At 24.2% G+C, this 20,990-nt stretch overlaps 1 protein-coding gene across 6 annotated transcripts in view; it reads left to right on the forward strand.

Annotated features, from left to right (window-relative positions):
* The window catches only part of LOC122511474 (zinc finger and SCAN domain-containing protein 2-like), a 98,067-nt gene that overhangs the window by 72,242 nt on the left and 4,835 nt on the right, over positions 1-20,990 (forward strand). The window contains exon 5 of one of the 6 annotated variants that reach the window (XM_043626710.1): positions 2,145-4,270. The exons of 2 other annotated variants lie outside the window; for them this stretch is intronic. In XM_043626710.1, the coding sequence (XP_043482645.1) occupies positions 2,145-4,206 (2,062 nt within the window). In that variant the 3' untranslated portion in view covers positions 4,207-4,270. Of the gene's footprint in view, positions 1-296; positions 1,500-2,144; positions 4,271-7,151; positions 8,434-12,588; positions 14,598-20,990 lie in introns of those variants that run through there. 3 more of the 6 variants (XM_043626712.1, XM_043626717.1, XM_043626724.1) reach the window with 3 other exon arrangements.

A 20,990-nucleotide genomic window follows, 5' to 3' on the forward strand; every position in this document is an offset into this window, starting at 1 on the left:
GGTAAGTATTTATCAAGTTTTGTGAGGGATTCAATGTTTTTTTTAAAAACATAAAAAGATATTTCATAGAAAAATAAAGAAACTAAAATTCCCTCTTCATTTTCTTTTCAGAACACGTTGAATTTAATTTCCCCACAGGCAAAAAAATTTGATTCAAGAAACTTAAACAAATTCTCAAAAAATTAAAAATTGTCTTTATTTGCAATTAGAATTAAAATCGCTTTTATTTTATATTAATTCTAATAATCCTCCTTCCTACGAATTTCAATAATACTTTTTCACTCTTCATGTTTTAGGCGAACTCCAAGACGAGCAAGACAATCAAAATCGAAGAAAGCAAAAATTAACGAATTGGATCCACTTTCTTTGAATACCACCGACACTTCAGAATTTTTAGCAGCAAACATTAAAATTGAATCAATTATCGGATCACATTTTCTCTCACTAAATGAAAGTGATTCAACAATAAAAACAGAACAAATTTTTTCCTGTGAAAAATTACTTCAAGATTTTCACAATTTCGAAACTATTAATCCAAATAATTCACCGGAAAAGGAAGAAAAAGTAGCGAGGAAAAGAATAAGAAAACAACCATCACCAGAGAGTAGGAAAAAAAAATTACTCTGCAAAGATTGTGGTAAACATTTTTCTCGAAAGGATAATTTAAAAACTCATTACACTATCGCTCATGCAAATACATTTAAATATAGCTGCGAAAATTGCAATTTTAAATTTACCCATTTCCACGCATTTCAAACTCATAAAAAAATTTGTCCGAAATTGTCAGAGAAAACAAGGGAAATTTCATCGCCAGTGAGGGAAAATTTAACGAGAAGAAAAACTAAAGAAAAGGAAACTAAAGAAAGTACTTTATCATTGAAAGAAAAATGTAAAATTATCGTTAAAGTTGAGCCTAAATTTATTGATGAATTAGAAGAAAAAAGTGATGATGATGATGAAGAAGAGGAAAAAAAAGAAGAAGAAGAAAATGAAAAAGAGGAAGAAAATGAAAAAGAAGAAGGAGAAGAAGAAGAGGAGGAGGAAGAGGAAGAAGACGGACAATTTTCATCAAACAAAAAAGTTACTAAAGAATTTACTTGTAAAGAATGCGATAAAAAATTCAGTCGCAAAGGAACATTGAAATCTCATTTTATTCAATTTCACACGAACGCGCAAAAATACGGTTGCGACGAATGTAACGAGGAATTTAAAATGTGGAGTCAACTCGCTGGTCACATGCGTTTTATTCACAAGAAAAAATACTTTCCAAAGAGTACAAAAATTTCCACCGAATTAACAGCAACACGAGGAAATTCAACTTCTTTTTTCAAATATTCATGCGAGGAATGTGGAGAAAAATTTCGCATTTGGGGACAACTCACCGGTCACATGAGGCATTTACATGGCAAGAAGGCTCTCAATAAAATTCTACACAAGGAGAATTTCGTCCTGAAGAAGAAAAAATAATTTCCTAATCACCAGTGGTGAAAGCAAATTTTCATTTTGATTAGAAATTTAAAAAGAATTTTCTTGGCTAAAATTAAAATTAAAAAATTAAAATTAAAGAATTAAAATAAAAATTAAAATTAAAATTAAAATTAAAATTAAACAATTAAAATTTTAAAAAAATTTTTATTTTTGTATTTTGTTCTAATATTTGTAAATTGATTTTCATATTTATAAATTGATTATCATAATTGATACAAATCGAACAAAAATTTTTACAAACTATTTTCGTTATCGTTAGAAAAAATATTGTCTAGAAATAGAAATACTGTAAATTTGTAAATTGATGTTAACTTTTTATTTCGAATGAAATAGAAATAAAATTCTGAATTCAAATATAAACATTATGATTTATACTATTTTTAAAGTAAAAACAAAGAATTTTTGTAGTTTGTAGAATATTACATTCTCATTTTTTAGATAGGTAAGTAATTTTTTTTTAACAATAGTAACTTTATTTTATCTTTCAGATTATTCCAAAATTCCTTACCGGCTTAAAAGCAAAGATAAAATTGATTCGTAAAAATCAAAATTTGAATAAATTTTTCCTCGCTAGAAAAGTAATTAAATTTTATTCTATCACTAATTTCTGTTCAAAGTATTCAAATTTTATTAACTCTAAATATTTTATGTTTCAGGGGAAATCCCAAAGGAATTGCAGAAAATAAAACTGTTCGACTGCAAAATATCATAATACTTCATGGAAATTATTTTCATCCAATGCCAAATAGTGGACCACCAGTGAAAATACTCGAGAATGTGAATAAAATTATTCCAAACATTAAATTACCAAACAATCAATGTTCAACAAACAAATCACAAAATCCAACATTCAAAATTGTTCCAACTCTCGTTCCAATCGATGTCAATTGGCTTGCGTCAAGTGCCAAGAAAAATCAATCGAAAAAAGTTCCAAGGAATAATGAAGGAAAAGCAACTACACCGAAAAGCGAATTAACCTGCAATGTTTGTTTGAAAAAATTCTCCTGTAAGCAAACACTAAAAACCCATTTCATTCGAAAGCACACCGATAATTATAAATTCTCCTGCAAAGAATGCGGAAAAGAATTTAAAATATGGGGCGAATTGAGAAATCACATGAAAAAGCAGCACAAAAGGGACGAAACGGATCTGAAAGAGGGAATATCATCATCGGAAAATAAAAAACGAGTAAGACACAAAGAAACCAACGATTCCTTATCGACAGAAAGTGAAATGTTCTCCTTAGTTTCACAAAATAATTCCGAAAACGAAATTTCCCAGAAGGATCCACTCGCAATAACACAAAACGAAACAGATTTGAACAATTCACAACCAATCGTTGATAAAAATAAATTTATCTGTAAAATATGTTCAAAAACTTTCTCCTGGAAGAGCACCTGGAAATCCCATTTCATTCGAATGCACACCGACAATTATGAATTTTCCTGCGAGGAATGTGGCAAACAATATAAACTCTGGGGCGACCTGAGACATCACATAAGAGTACAACACAAAAATCCAAATGAACCCGATCCCCAATCTGGTGTGCCAACAAGAAATCGAAAAAGAGTCCGTCACAAAAAAATCGATCCCCTCTCCACTGAAAGTACAATGTTTTGTAAAAATTGCAACACAAGTTTTCAAAATATAATCGAATTTCACAAGCACATTGACAGTGTTCATGTGAAAATTAAAGTCGCCCAAGATGGCAATAATTATTCCTGTGAATTTTGCGGAACCTCCTACAAGAATAAAAATCATCTCAATAATCATTTGCGGCAACGACACAATGTTGTCTTAAATCGAGAAGCAGAGAGAACAATAGAAATTCCCGAGGTAAATAAAATTTCCGAAATTGAAAACAAACAAAATTCAAAAGAGAAATTCTATTGCGAAACTTGTGGTCAAGTTTTCGAGAAAAAACGCCAATGTATCAAGCATATGCAACTTATTCATTTGTCCACAGAAATGGCCTGTAACGAGTGTGGCAAACAATTCGATAAAAGAACAAAATTAATTAAACATATCCAGCGTCATGAATATCGGAGAAAACACGGCCCAAAAAAACCCCAGGAATGTACCTGTGAAATTTGTGGTCTTACAGTACGATGTCGAGCGACACTGAATGTTCATCATCTACGTAAACACTCTCAAGAATTTAACTTCCCCTGTAAACATTGTTCGAAAATATTCAAAGTTCGTGGCGATTTGACGACACACACGAGGCTAAATCACAAGGAACCGCCTGCAATCTGTGAAGTTTGTGGGAAAGTGACAAAAAATAAACACTCGCTCTACATTCATCAGAAGTACAATCATTTTCGAACAGCATTCATTTGTCCGATTTGCAATAAATGTTACGCCTCACAGGAGAATCTCGATCAACATGTTAATGAATATCATGCGAAAAAGGAGAGAATCTTCTGTGATATTTGTAAAAATAGTTTTATGAATAAAGGGAGTTTGAGAAATCACATTGCCATTGTGCATTGTGAAAAGACATTTGCCTGCGAGACTTGTGGAAAATTATTTAGTAGCAGCTATCGACTGAAGCATCATCTTCTCACGCACACGAACCTGAGGCCTTACATTTGCAACATTTGCGGTAAACAATTCAAGCAAAAGCTCAGTTTACTCAGTCACATCAAGTGTCATCCCGAGGAACATCCACCGATTCCCACTCTTGACGTCGACCAACTTCTCAAGACTAGAAAATAATTTTTTTTTTCTTCAAAATAATTTTCAAAGGCGAATTTTCTCAACGTCGATCAAGAGAAAAAAAATTATTTCGAATTCATCAGAAAATTCTGAGGAAAAAAAATAAATTTTCTCAAGAATACGAAATAATTTTTGGTTTCCGAAAAAAGAAGAGAAAATGTTTTCTTGTTTAAAAAATATTTATAATTTTTTTTCCGAGTCTAAATGACTTCGATCTTCTCAAGAATACGAAATAATTTTTAAGTCTCCAAAAAAGGAAAAGCAAATGTTTTCTTGTTAAAAAAAAATATTTTTAATTTTTTTTCTGAGTAAAAATATTAAGGGGAGGATACAACAATATTTTTAAATATAACAAAAAAATATCTTAAATATTTCATGAAATTATTTTGATTTCAACTTTTTGCGACAAATTCAATTGTCACAAAATAAAATCAATCGGAAAATATTTCCACACTTTTAGAATTTTTTTACTTGTAAAATTGGTAGATTTTGAAATTCACTAGTAATTTTGTAAAAATTATGTTTTTGTACCCGGGAAAAAATTGACGAATGAAAAAATTGGTTTTTACTATTTTTCAAGCAATTTTTTCGAAAAAACTGCTTTTAGACTGAAAATGATAAAAAAAAACTGTTTATATTCAATTTTTTCTTTGAAAATTCATTTTTCTATAACTAATTTCAAATCATAATTTTTTATATAGAAAAAAAGTATTTTTTAATATGAAAAATTAAAAAATGTTAAATATTTTTCATATAAATAATAAATAATAAAAAATATTTAAAAATATAAAAAAAATTTGATCTGAAATTGATTAGAAAAATAAACAAACGAACTTTCAAATTAAAAAAATTCAATTAATTTTATCAATTCTAGCATTTTTAGTATAAATACAATTTTTTTAAATTAAAAATTTCTTCAAAAATATTAAAAATCGTATTTTTTATTCGGCAATTTTTTTCTAGTGATAAAAATATATTTTCAACAAAATTCGTGAATACAAAAACATTTTGTACCAAAATTCCTTATTTGTTTTCAAAATTTAACAATTTTTGGATGAAAAAAAAAATGCAAAAGGGGAGAAAAGATTTTCTCAAAAGTTGGTAAATTTTGAAATTCATAAGTAATTTTGCAGAAAATGTTTTGTACCAAAGAAAAAAAAATTGCTGAATGAAAAATTTGATTTTTACTATTTTTTTAAGTATTTTTTGTTGTTTTTTTAAAATTCTTTTTACCCTGAAAATAATCAAAGAAAAATACTATTTTTATTCAATTTTTTTATTTGATAAATTCATAGATTTATTTTTCTGGAACTAATTTTAAAACAGAATTTTTTCTATAAAAAATATTAAGTATTTTTTAATATAAAAGATATAATTTTATGTTTTAATATAAAAAATATTAATAATTTTTGAATATAAAAAATATTAATAATTTTTGAATATAAAAAATATTAATAATTTTTTAATATAAAAAATATTAATTATTTTTTAATATAAAAAAAAATACTAAAAAATATTTAAAGAATTATGATCTGAAATTGATTAGAAAAATAAACAAATAAACTTTCAAATAAAAAAATTGAATAAAAATAGAATTTTTCACCAATTTTAGCATTTTTGGTATAATAACAATTTTTATAAAATATAAAATGCTTGAAAAAAATACTAAAAATCAAATTTTTCATTCACCAATTTTTTTTTCTTGTTACGAAAATATAATTTCTACAAAACTTTTCATTTGACAATTTTTTTCTTGTAAATACAAAAACATTTTCTTCAAAATTCCTTATTGATTTCAGAATCTACCAATTTTCGAGAAGAAATAAAAATACAAAAGTGGTAAAAATATTTTCTAATTCATTTGATTTTGTTTTTCATTGAATTCCTCACGAAAGAATAAAATAAAAATAATTTTACGGAAAATTAAAAATATTTACTCGACATAGTTAAAAAAAAATTGTTCGCTTTGTGTATAAAAAATAAGACTAGAAAACGTAAATTGTTTATTATTAACTGCTTTTGTATATCGAAATGTATTAAAATATATTAAAATTTTTTATGTAACATTGTAGATAAAACGATGTAAATTATTAGTATTTGTAACAATTAAAATAATAAAATTTTATTTAATAAAAATATTAAATTTAAAAAATGTTTTTAATTCGTAATATTTATTAGCAATTTATTTATGAATTAAAATTATTATATTGAATTAAAAATAAGAATTTTTGTACCAAAAAAAATGGAAATGAAAAATTTTCATATATTTTATTTGCCTTGTAATAAAATTGGAAAAAATGAAAAATTTCGTTTTTATTGAAAAAAATGAGTATTCTAAAAAAATGTCTCTATTAGAATTTGTTTGTCAGCCTTTTCAATTATTTGGTAAGTAAATTTTTTCAAAAAATAAAATTATTTTGCTCTTTAGACTATTTTCTTACTAACTATTTCTTATTATTTTTAGGTCGTTCCGGAATTTTTCCCAAAATCTGCTCAGAAATGAAGAAATACTCAGAAATGGAACTTGAAATTACAAAATTACAAAATTACAAATTTACAATTCGATTTTGTAAAAAATTATTTTAAAAAATATGTAGATTTTGATTATAATTTAATTTCATAATTATAATTATAATTATAATTTTCTAATTGAGAGTAAATAAAATTATTTTTCAAAGAAATAGTGCCTATTTGGTCTACCCACTAAAATTAATCTATTTTAGAAATTATTTTAATTTTTTTTCCTTTGGAGTTAAAAAAAAAGAAAAGGAGTCGAAAATTCAAAAAATTGCCTAAAAACAAAATTTAACCATCTTCGGTGTAATTTTTAAAAAAATCAATTCTATTTTGATTTTAAATCTAATCCTCATGTAAGTAATAATCATTTTTTTCCCCTAAAGAAGAACAAAAAAAAAATCTTTAATAAAATATATTTCCTGTTTTAGGCTCAACGATGGAAAATTCGATAGTCGAAAGCAGCCAAAATTTGTAATTCTTAAATTCACGAGGAAACTGATGCCAATAATAAAGGAACGTGATCCTCTTGAAATTCCAACAATACCCAACGAAATAACGAGGCAAAAAATAATGGGTAAATACAATTCTAATTTGGACAATGATCACAATTACTTCAGTCTACCATCGTGGATGAAGGAAATAAATTCAGATTCAAATTGGTCAACGAACGAGGGAATATCATTCACTAACAATAAAGTGAATGAAGTGAATGAAGTGAATTCACTCGATATCGAGGCTCACATTAAAGAAGAAATTCATTTCGACGAGGAGACAATATTAATCGACGATATTCAAGAGAAAAAATTCAAATCAAACATCAAGCTCTACAATAAAAATGACAAAGAGAAAATTCATTTCGACGAGGAGACAAAATTAATCGACGATATTCAAGGGAAAAAATTCAAATCAAACATCAAGCTCTACAATAAAAATGACAAAGAGGAAATAATCCTGGAAGCAACCAGCGAAGAGGAGAAATTCGAGAAGAAGAAAATAATACGCGAAATAAAAACAGCAGCATTGAGGAGTGGCGATTTTTCCTGTACTCTCTGCGGTGTGAAATGCACTCGTATCGAAGCGTTGAGTGCGCATTTAATTCGTAAACACACAAAACAATGTGAATATTTATGTAAGGAATGTGGAAAACCATTTAAATTACGTGGCGATTTAACGACACACATAAGACTTCATCATCGTGAATTACCCGTAAATTGTCATATTTGTGGTAAAGAAATGCGCAACAGTCATTCATTGTACATGCATCAGAAACACAATCATTTCAAGCCAAAATTCAAGTGTACAAAATGTAATAAACATTTAGCAACGCAGGAGAATTTGAATCAACATATTATCACGCAACATATCAATAAGGAAAAATGCGTTTGCGAGGAATGTGGAAAAATATTTGCGGAGAATTTTGATTTGCGAAATCATATGCGAACGCATACGGGTGACAAACCATATTCGTGTTCAATTTGCCAAAGATCATTCGCTCGTACCAGCAGTTTAACGCAACATCTTCTACTTCACACTGGAGCGAGACTCTACGAATGTGATATTTGTAAAAAAAGTTTCGCTCAACGTTCGGGATTAATTTCTCATCGAAAATCACATAAAGGCCCACTTCCACCTTTACAAACGATACCAATTTCCGATATTGTCAAGGAACTCATAAGGCCTATTTTGTTAGACTGATTAGATTTATTTTTGTTATCTCTTTCTATTTTTTTTTAACTCTAGAGAAACGTTAGAGAATTTGAAAACATTTTTCAAGGATCTTCTCTGGCTGTTAATTTAGAGAAACGTTAAAAAATTTAAAAAAAAAATTTTTAAGGATCTTCTCCGGCTGCCACTCCGGCAAAAATCGATTTTCTTCAAAATTTTCAGGAAATGTTACTTAGCGGCCGGAGAACTTTCTTAAAGAATTTTTTTTCTAATTCCTTTTCTAAAATCGAAAAATTTAATTCATTAGCAAGAAACAAAATTTTCTCTCTTATTTTTAATTTAAATAAATAAATAAATTTCTTATTGTGAAATTATTCAAGTTGATTCTGCTCGTCAATTTTAAAAGGAAAAATTCTTCTGTCAATTAATTAATTTTAATAATTTTCGAAAAAGTTCCTTAAGAATTCAATTATTTATTGAATGAAAAAAAATTCACCTGAATTATTTCTGAAATTCACTTTTTCATAAAATTTTGAACAATTTAAAAATTTTTCTATTAAATATGTATTTAAAAATTCACCTATTTAATTCTCGCATAAAATTTTCTTGCAATTTTTGAAAAAAAATTAAATTGTTTAGATGAATTTTATGGATATTTTTGAAAATTAAATTCTTTCGAGGAATTAAATTTTAATTGTATTAATAATAATTGCGTTCTCAAAAAGAATTTTGTACAAAATCTTAGAAAATAATTGGAAAATCCTCTGAAGAATTTTATTATTTATGAAAATAATTGATAAATAAATAAAATTTCATTGCAATTTTTCCCAAAAAAAAAATAAATAAATAGAATTTATTCTATTTAGAAGAATTTTGAAGAATTTTTTGGAAATTTTTGTAAATAATTAAATTCTGTCAAGAAATTTAATTATAATAGTATTAATAATAATTGAATTCTTATAAAAAATTTTATAAAAAATTTTGAAAATAATTGAAAATTTTTAGGAAGAATTTTATTATTCATAAAAATAATTGATTTCATGCGACGAATTTTATTATTTATGATAACAATTGGATTCTTGCGAAGAATTTTTTTAAATTGATATTCAAAATAATTTAATTCATTTAAAGAATTTTACTGTCTATGAAAATAATTAAAATTTTTCCGAAAAATTTATTGAAATTGAAAAAAAATTGAATATTTTTGAGAAATTTTATTTAATTGAATTCCTGCAAAGAATTTTATTAAAATTAAATTCAAAATAATTAAATTCCTGCGAAGAATTTTATTATTTATGAAAATAATTTAATTTTTGTGTAGAATTTATTAAATTTGAGAAAATTTGTTATTTTTTGGAGAAATTTCATTATAATTTAATTCCTGCAAAGAATTTTGTTAAAATTATAATCAAAATAATTGAATTCATCTGAAGAATTTTATAATTTATGAAAATAATTAAATTTTTGAGAAAAATTGATTAAAATTGAAAAAAATTGAATTTTTTCAAGAAATTTTATTATAATTGAATTCCTGCGAAGAATTTTATTATTTATGAAAATAATTTAATTTTTGTGTAGAATTTATTAAATTTGAGAAAATTTGTTATTTTTTGGAGAAATTTCATTATAATTTAATTCCTGCAAAGAATTTTGTTAAAATTATAATCAAAATAATTGAATTCATCTGAAGAATTTTATAATTTATGAAAATAATTAAATTTTTGAGAAAAATTGATTAAAATTGAAAAAAATTGAATTTTTTCAAGAAATTTTATTATAATTGAATTCCTGCGAAGAATTTTATTAAAATTATATTCAAAATAATTGAATTCTTACGAAGAATTTCATTATTTATATGAAAATAATTGAATTTTTGATAAGAATTTATTAAAATTAAAAAATAATTGAATTCTCTGGAGAAATTTTATTAAAATTGAATTTAAAATACATAATTGAATCTCCGCGAAGAATTTTACTATTAATGAGAAAAATCGAATTTATGAAAAGATTTTCATTAAAATTTTAATTTTTTTCATATTTTGAATCTGAATTTATTCTAAACTTGAAATTTATGTTCAGAAAAAAAATTATTGTCCATAAATTTGATTATTGGTCCTTTAATATTGACAAAAACTAAAATTCAACCAAGTGGTGAAATTTGTCAAAGTGCCTTCCAAACTGAGAAATAAATAAGTCACCAAAAATCAAATTTATAGTGATTAAATTGAAATTAAAATTTTTAAACAAAGAAGAATTATAAAAAAAGTAATTTAATTAAATTCAAATTAGCTTTAAATGAGAAAAAAATGTTTCTTGGCTTTTGATTAGAAAAAAAACAAAAGTAATTTTTCTAATTCTTAAAAAAAAAAAAAAATGCTTTAAGCTTCCATGAAAATATCTAAAATTTGGAATTTATTCCACTTTGGAATTTATTCGAATTCAAAATTTATTCCAATTTGGAAAAATATTCCAAAATAACATTAATAAAAATGACCATGAATGTATAAATAACAGTAGACAATAATCTTTTATAAAAAGAACACAAAAAAGAAAAACTTGCCGTAAGTCATGATGAAACGCAACAATAATCGTCACTAAACTTGTGAATTGTGATCAATTTCACTGAATTTAATTTCAGTAAATTGAATGTTATACCAAACAGATTTTTGTTTTATATTTCAATCGTCGAATTTGATTTTCTCCCGCTGATATTGTGCACCACCCTGTAAACAAAAATAGAAACGAAAAAATATATTATATATATATATATATTATATATTATAATATTATAATCAAAAAATATTTTCGTTCTCAAATTATGAAATAAAATTCTACGGACTTTAATTCAAAATAACGATACAAATAAATGTATACCAAACTATGGACAATTCCATATTTTTTTCTCTCCATATTTTGTTTAAATTAATTAATTATTGTTTAAATGCATTGTAATTTTTACGAGATAGCGGGAAAAAATATTTTCTATTTTATACAATAACTATAAAATTCTCTTTTATAAAATGTAAAAAAAAAATTGTGTAAAAACTTCGAGTGTATAATTTATGTAAATGATTCTGTTGCTTCGATTTTTTTAAGTGAAATATTACAATACCGATAGCACAATATTTTCCAAAGAAAATTCTGCGAATTATAATTATTGTTCGACTATCAATTTATTATTAAGAGAAACAATTTTATCGAAGAGAGAAAAAGTTGAAAGAAATGTTTTTATAAAACCCTTTCACTTTTCAACTGTGATAAAAAAATGAAAAATGGAAAATTTACCTATTTACGTATTTTCATAATTTAATTTAATTATTTTAATTATTTTAATTCACTTCTATTTATCATTAAAATTAATGTATATTTAAAAATATTGTCAATTTTTCTGTCAAATTCTTTGTCAATTTTTTTGTCAATTTCTTTGTCAATTTTTCTGTCAATTTCTTTATCAATTTTTTTGTCAATATTTTTATTGTTAACTTAAAGTGAAAAATTAAAAATCAAAAAATAAATTAAAATAATTAAAACAAAAAAAATAGGAAGAATAATTTCAATAACAATCATTGAATTTAATTTATTTGCCATAAGAAATATTTTCTAAAAAAAATATACGAAAAATTTTTCATTCAAACAATTTATCATTGTTGAAAAGTAATGTGGATTATTGGAAAGAAAAGTGATTCGAAATATATAAATGATTGTAACATGCGCCATATATTGTAAGTATTAATAGTTATAAATAAATTTCTATGTTCAAAAAATGTAAAAATATTTTAAGAAATTTTAATTTAATCAGTTCGTGTTGAACACATTTTTCTTTCTATTAACAAAATATCTACCGATTTGAATTATATTTTCTTTATCGCAGATTTGGAAAAAAAATTTTTTTTCAACACTTTAATTTTTACTTTCAATAATTTTTAAAAGATGTTTTAGAAAAAAGAATATATTTTTAAAAAAGATATTTAGAAAAAAGAATATCTTTTAAAAATATATTTAGAAAAAAGAATATTTTTTAAAAAGTTATTTCGAAAAAAGAATATTTTTTAAATCATCTTCTCTATAAAAATAATTATTATTTTTTAATTTCCAACCCAATCTTTTATGAGACTGTATATAAAAAAAAATTGATGAATTTTTCTCTCTTTTTCTTTGGGGGATTAAAACAAAAATATTAATAATTTAATAATGTTTCAGGTTGCTCAAACTATCAGACGATAATCACGGGCTGTTCATCTGCGGCAAGGAATCGATAATCATGAAAAAATGGCAGATTTTAGAGTTTGACGATAAGCCCTTTTATGCTTTTGTACCTGAAAACGTGAACCCTTTCGAAAATGAGGAAATACCGGAAGTTATTGACGATAATACTGAGAACACAATTTCAAAAATTGAATCCGATGATGATGGAGAGAATTTATCGAATTATTCAAACGAGGAGGAAATTTGGTTCGATAATGAAGAATATTTGGAGGAAGAAGAGGAAGAACCTGATTTTACACAAGACGTAAAACCCACAATGACAAACGATTCCAATAAAGAAAACGAAAATGTTTTCGAAGTTGATGTCGGTGGACGAACCATAACAATACAAAAAGTCAAAATCGATTCCGATTTACAAATCAATGCTATTAAAGACAATGAGACAACAGAAACGAGACACAGTGATAAATCTCCAACGAAAGAAAAAAATTACATTGAAGAAAATATCGAAACTTATGAAAAAGAATTCGATTCGTGTGAATCGTTTTTGGAGGATAATGAACTCGAACCAAAAGATGACGAGGAAAATTCATCAATTCTCCTAAAGTGTAAAATCTGCTCCGAAACATTCGACAATTCGTTGTCGTTCCGCAAACACGTGGCTTGGACGCATAAGAAAAAGATTTGCATCCAAGAAAATGGAGCCTTCATTTGTTCTGTCTGTGATTATCGAACATTGAAGAAAGCATCTTTCGTCACTCATTTAGAGCGTAAACACGAGACCTGGTCAACAAAACCAGCAAACACTCTTCTCTTCCCATGCGCCGCTTGTGGCTTTGTCTGCAGTTCAAAGCACTCTCTCCAATCACATTTTATTCGCAAGCACACCGACAAATACGAGCATCAATGTAAATTTTGCTCGAAAAAATTCAAAGTCAAAGGCGATTTAACAAATCACGTGCGCTTCCATCATAAAGAGCGTCCCGTATCTTGTGAAATCTGCGGAAAATTATGTCAAAATAGCGGCTCACTTTACGTTCATCAAAAATGGGCGCATTTCAAGCCAAAATTCGAATGTCAAATTTGCCACCGCCGCATGGTGACGCAAGAGAATTTAGATCAACATTTAATCACCCAACATGAGAAGAGAGAGAAAATAGTCTGCGCCGAATGTGGTAAGACATTCACGAAAAAAGATTCATTCAAGAGACACATGGCCGTTCACACGGGAAGTAAACCCCATTCCTGTATGATATGCGCTAAAAATTTCGCCCGACGCTCACAATTAAGACAACATTTACTCATTCACACTGGTAAAAAACCATTTGTTTGTGATATTTGCGGAAAATCATTCGCCCAAAAACCCGGACTTATTTGCCATCGAAAAACACATCCTGGCAATCATCCGCCACTGCCCGTCATGCCAATTGGCGATCTCGTCAAAGAATTAACCGAGGAATTTGAAATTCATCAGGAAAATGTGAATATTGACGATTTGGATGTTAATGATAGTGAGGAAATTTTGGACGAACAGGAAATATTGAATGGCGAGGAGATTCTCGAGGGCGAAGAAATATTGGAGGATGCGGAAATTTTGGAAGAACAGGAAATTTTGCAAGATGAGAAAATATTGTACGAACATGAAATTGAAGATGAAGGACAATTTCAACATCATGAATTTCATCATGAGGAGAAATATGAAGTCGATCAGGAATTTTTGGATGAACAGGAATTTCAAGAAAGTCTTAGTGTCGAGGAGAATGAAGAGATTGTCGAATAAATGAAGAGAAAAAATTTTTATTCTTATTTTTCTTTTTTAATAATTAAAAATAAAACAGACGAGGCTCTTTAATTTGTTAGGTGAAATTTGTCAAAGATATTTTTAGAAAATGACAATCTTGAAATACGAAATACGATATATCGATATTTTTAATTAGATAAAGAAAATAATTTAAATGATTGATAAAATTAATAATTTTTTAAAAGGAATTCAATGATAATAAAATATTTTGAGCCCTTTTGTATTTTTTTCTTTCAAAAAATTGGTAGATTTTGAAATCTATAAAGAATTTTGTAGAAAATGTTTTTGTATTTCCACAAATTTGGTTGAAAATATGATTTTGAAAGCAGAAAAAAATTGCTGAAGGAGAAATTATATTTTTACTACTTTGAAGCATTTTTTATTTTTTTTATTAAAAATATGTAATATTTTTTTTGTATTAAAAAATACTTAATATTTTCTATATAAAAAATTCCGATTTGCAATTAGCTACAGAAAAATAAACAAATGAGTTTTCAAATAAAAATAGTATTTTTTTATCATATTCATAAAAAGAATTTAAAAAATAAAAAATGCTTAATAAATAGTAAAAATCAAATTTTGCATTCAGCAATTTTTTTTTGTTTATACAAAAACATTTTCTACGAAATTACTTATAGATTTAAAAATCTACCAATTTTGGAGGAAGAATAAAAATTAAAAATAGGTGAAAATATTTTCCAATCGATTGAGATTAGAAAATTTTTTGACTCTTTTAGTATTTTTTTTTCTAAAAATTAGTAGATTTTGAAAACTATAAGAAATTTTGTAGAAAATATGTTTTTGTAACTAGAAAAAACATTTTCGAATGAAAAATTTAATTTTTACTATTTTTTCAGCATTTTTTACTTTTCAAAAATTGTTTTTATACCAAAAATGTTGAAATTAGTAAAAATTATATTGTTATTAAATTTATTATTTAAAAGCTCATTTGTTTATCAAATTTTTCATTCAGCAATTTTTTTTTTGTTTATACAAAACCATTTTCTACGAAATATTTATGAATTTCAGAATTTAAATAATGTGGAGAAAAATAAAAATTCAAAAAGGGTCAAAATATTTTCCGATCGATTGAAATTACAAAAAATTTTGACCCTTTTTGTATTTTTCTTTCTTCTAAAAATTAGTAAATTTTGAAAACCATAAGAAATTTTGTAGAAAATATTTTTGTGCCGAATCAAAAATTTGATTTTTACTATTTTTGAAGCTTTTTTTAATTTTGATATTAAAAATATTTTTTCTTTTTGATATTAAAAAATATTGAATATTTTTTATATAAAAATTCTATTTTGAAATTAGTTACAGAAAAATAAACAAATTAGGGTTTAAATAGAAAATTTGAATAAAAATATTTTTTTTTATTATTTTCAGAATAAAAACAATTTGGAAAAAATAAAACATGCTTAAAAAATAATAAAAATCGAATTTTTCATTCAGCAATTTTTTTTTTTTATTTATACAAAAATATTTTCTACAAAATTTATTATGGTTTTCAAAATCTATTAAATTAAGAAGAAGAAAAAAATATAAAAGGGATGAAAACATTTTCCGATCTATTTAGATTAGAAAAAATTTTGACCCTTTTTGTACTTTTTTTTTCTTCTAAAAATTAGTAGATTTTGAAAACCATAAGAAATTTTCTTGAAAATATGTTTTTGTAACTAGAAAAAAATTTGCGAATGAAAAAATTTGATTTTTACTATTTTTAAAGTATTTTTTATTTTTCAAAAATTGCTAAAATTGGTAAAAATTCTATTGTTATTCAATTTATTACTTGAAAGTTCATTTGTTTATTTTTCTAACCAATTTCAGATCATTATTTTGTTAAATATTTTTTATTGTTTAAATTTAAAAAATATTTAATATTTTTTGTTTTTTATTTAAAAAATAAGCAAATGAATTTTTAAATAAACAAATAGAACAATAATTGTATTTTTTATCATTTTCAGTCCAAAAACAGTTTTTTTTAGAAAAATGATCCAAAAGTTCCAAAAAGTAATTTTTTCATTCGTCAATTTTTTTTATACAAAAACATATTTTCTGCAAAATTACAATTATGGATTTCAAAATCTACCAATTTTAAAAGAAATAAAAAATTCCAAAAGATTGGAATTTTTTCCAATCGATTTTATTTTATGAGCATTTGAATTCCTCGCACAAAAAAACTACCTTAAAAATAATTTTACGAAATACTTAAACTATATTTTCATGATATAATTAAAAATTTCGATATGTCCTTCTCTTAAACAAAAAATATCAAAAATTCTCGCACAATAGTAAAGAAAATACGTCCAAAACTTTTTTCACAAAAAATAATAGAGTTCAAAGAGAATAGAAAAAATAAATTATGATGGGAAAATTAGAGAAAGAATATTAATCCCAAGATTATTCACAATATTATTTAATAAATATTCAACATTAGCGAAAATTTACAACGATTGAGAAAAAAAAAATTTTCTTCTATATAGTTGAAAAACTTTTTTCTACTTGAAAATAGATTTTTACCGAAATATAACAAATTAAAATTTTTTTTTCTATTTTATATTAAAACAGGTTTAATGTAGATATTTTCACTGATAATAATTCTAAATATTTAGTTTATAATATAATTTATACTTTGCATAAAAATCGAATTATTTCTTCTTTATTGTTATACAAAATAAATTAATGTTACATTTACTTTAAAAGAAACAGTAGAATTTCTCAAAAATAGAAAATTTAATTAAGAAAACTATTTTCTAAATCAAGAGAGACTTAAATATTATTAAGATTTAGATTTGAATTTAATTTCTTGTAATTAAAATAAATAAAAAAAGGAAAATTGTGGCGGAAAAAAACTTCCATAAATTTCATATTTCTATGAAATATAAATTCACGAAAAAAAAAATTGTCAGAAAGTATTTTTGCAAAAACTTGTACATATGGAAAAAGAATAAAAAAAATCAAGAACATAATTTTTATTATTGATCTTTTACTCAATTTTGTATTTATTTTTAATTTAATTTAATTTTTTATTTATTTATTAATAATTATTTTTTATTCAAATTGTATTTTGTATTTAATTTTTGAATTCGAAAATCAAGTATGGACGAACGAAAATCGACAAAGAAAGATAAGTATATTTTTCTATTGTTAATTTTTCACAAAATTTTTACTAATATTTTCTATTTTCTTTTTTTTCAGAAAGCAGAATTTTGATCGAATTTTCAATATTGACTGGCTTTAAAAATTAAATTCAAAACGAAAGAAGATAAACAGTTCCCTCAAGAGAGCAAAGTTGAATGTAATTTTGTTTGCTAAATAAAAGAAAAAACCAATTTTTAAACGAAACTATTTTTCTTTCATAAATGTAAATAAAAATTTTCGTTCATATCATTTTGCAAAGTTAAAATCAATTCACTTTTTTAAAATTTAATTTTATTATTTGTTTCAGTTTAATATGGGGAGATCCATTATTTATTTCTGAGGAAAAGTACCTGGAAAACGAGTCAATTGAAGAATCATCAACATTATTGCCATCGTCATCAATATTATCATCAGCATTAACATCACCAGCAAACATTATTGAAATCAGCAATTTGGATAATTTGAGAAAATCACGAGCCCTTTATTTATGTGAACATTGCGAATTCACTGAGGCCGATAAAATTACCACCGACAAACACAATAAGGAGCATAATTTTAATAATCGTTTTGTCTGTAAAATTTGTAATGTCGAATTTGTCACTTATGCATTTTTAGAGGGTCATGTAAAAAAAATTCATCGTAAATTACCCTACGTTTGCGGTGAATGTGATTTTAAATGTAAGGACTATGGTAATATTCGTAACATGTGGTTTCACATGAGAGCACGTCATGTTATAATAACCGGCGACAAACTACGACCATTGATATGTAAAATTTGTGGCTTTCAAAATACGAGCAATGAAATGTGGCGACACATGGAATCGGTACATTTAAAAACGGGTTATCAGTGTAAAATTTGTAAATGGTATTTATCATCGCAAAGTAAAATTCTCGCGCACGCACAAGAGAAGCATGTGACAAAATTTATTCCAATTTTGCCGAAAAAAGGTAAAGTGGCGCCTAGAATTGAGGGACGTTACGTGCCAATTGGACCGCCGAGAAATAATATAAAACCACAAACTGTTACGTTAAAAAATCCCTTTCAATCATTGGGACAACTTATATTTCCCTCAACTGAATCGGTTCAGGTTCGTTATCAGCCGCATTTGAGGACAAAAGTTTGTTTAGTTTGCGGCGTTGGATACAGTAGGGAAATTTTATTGTGCAAACACATTCAACAAATGAAACATGAATCGAAACAATAATTCATTCGAATTCCGAATTCACCGATTTAATTCAAAATTCACTAATTTCGACGCGAACAATTTTAAAAGCAGCAAACATTTTTTATTTTATGTCATTGAAATTATTTGTAGAAAATTAATTCACAAAAATTAATTGATTAACATTAATTTACAGAAATTAAATCATTGAAATTAATTTACAGAAATTATTTTATGGAAATTAATCTATAGAAATTAATTTACAGAAATTAATTCCTAGAAATAAATTCCTATTCGTTATATAAAAATTAATTTATAAAAATTAATTTCTATAAATTAATTAGTTTTTGTTTCATATAAATTAATTCGTCTTTGTTTATAAAAATTAATTTATGAAAATTAATTTCTAGAAATTACTTTATAGAAATTAATTCGTCTTCGTTTATTAAAAATTAAATTATGAAAATTAATTCAATGAAATTAATTTCTAGAAAATAATTAGTTTTCGTTAAATGGAAATTAATTCAAAGAAATTAATTTTTAAAATTAATTCGTTTTCGTTTTATAAAAATTAATTTGTAAAAATTAATTAGTTTTCGTTTTATATAAATTAATTCATCGAAATTAATTCTTAAAAATTAATTAGTTTTCGTTTCATAAAAATTAATTTCTAGAAATTAATTAGTTTTCGTTTAATGGAAATTAATTCAAAGAAATTAATTTTTAAAATTAATTCGTTTTCGTTTTATAAAAATTAATTTATGGAAAATAATTTGTAAAAATTAATTGGTTTTCGTTTTATAAAAATTATTTTTTACAAATTTATTTTTCAGAAATTAATTTTGATTAAATGAAAACGAATTAATTTCTATAAATTTAGTTATAGAAATTAATTTATCGAAATTAATGCATAGGAATTGATTTATAGAAAATTGAATCATAAAAAATTAATTTCTAGAAATTAGTGGGTTTTCGTTTTATAAAACTTAATTTATGGAAATTAATTTGTAAAAATTAATTAGTTTTCGTTTTATAAAAATTAATGTAATGAAGTTTATTATTCAAAAATTAATTCGTAGAAATTAATTTTTATTAAATGAAAACGAATAAATATTTATAAATTAATTCTTATAGAATTTTTTTTTAATGAAAACAAATTAAGTTTTATAAATTAAGTTATAGAAATTAATTTCTATTTCACAAATTAATTTATGAAAATTAATTCTTAGAAATTAATTTATAGAAATTAATTTGTATAGAAATTAATTCGTAGAAAGTAATTTGTTGAAATTAATTCGTAGAAATTTATTTCTATTCCATAAATTAATTTATGGAAATTAATTTGTAGAAATTAATTAATAGAAATTAATTTGTAGAAATTAATTCATAGAAATTAATTTGTAGAAATTAATTCGTAGAAATTTATTTCTATTCCATAAATTAATTTATGGAAATTAATTCATAGAAATTAGTTCGTGGAAATTAATTTATAGAAAGTCATTTATGGAAAAATTTTTTCAAATTAATTCATAGATATTAATATATGGAACCTAATTCATTGAAATTAATTTATGGAAATTAATGAATAGAAATTAATTTATAGAAATTAATTTTTTAGAAATGAGTCTTTCAAAAAAAATTACACGATTTTCCAGGTAATTGATAAATTTTGATGAATTCCGATTGGAGTAAATTTAAGTTATTTATTATTTGTTTTGTAATAAGCGTGTTTTGTTTAATAATCACTAAACGATATTTTGTTAATGTAATAAAAAACCAATGTCACGTTACCAATTTAATTAAGTTAGTTTAAAAATCGAAATATTCTTTATTTTTCCATTCTCTACACAAAATACAATTGTATATTAATAATTATCAAAAGTCTGCGTTTATATTTTCATATACAGTAACGAATATAATTTTGCTAAAAATATATTTCGAAATAATTTCTTCTAAATAAAAGTTTGTTTAATAAATGGAAGAATAAATTCTAAAAATGAAAAAGTGACAATACTTCCGAATAATTTAGTTGCTAATGCTTAATTTTTGTTAGATAAAGTAAAATAAAAATCAATTTATTTCTTCCATATTCTCTAAAGTTTGTAGAAAGAAAAATCATGTACATAGAATTTTTGTAAATTGATAAATAAATTTTTTCTTTTTACTCCGATGTATGTTGAATATGGACCCTCTCGATTGAAATAGAGATAATTTAAATAGATATTTAAATACTTAAAAATAATTTTATCATCTACTGATGATAAAATTATTTTTAAGTTCTTTTTCTC

This window comes from Leptopilina heterotoma, unplaced genomic scaffold (genome assembly GCF_015476425.1).
Source record: "Leptopilina heterotoma isolate Lh14 unplaced genomic scaffold, ASM1547642v1 Lhet_83, whole genome shotgun sequence".
Taxonomy (NCBI): domain Eukaryota; kingdom Metazoa; phylum Arthropoda; class Insecta; order Hymenoptera; family Figitidae; genus Leptopilina; species Leptopilina heterotoma.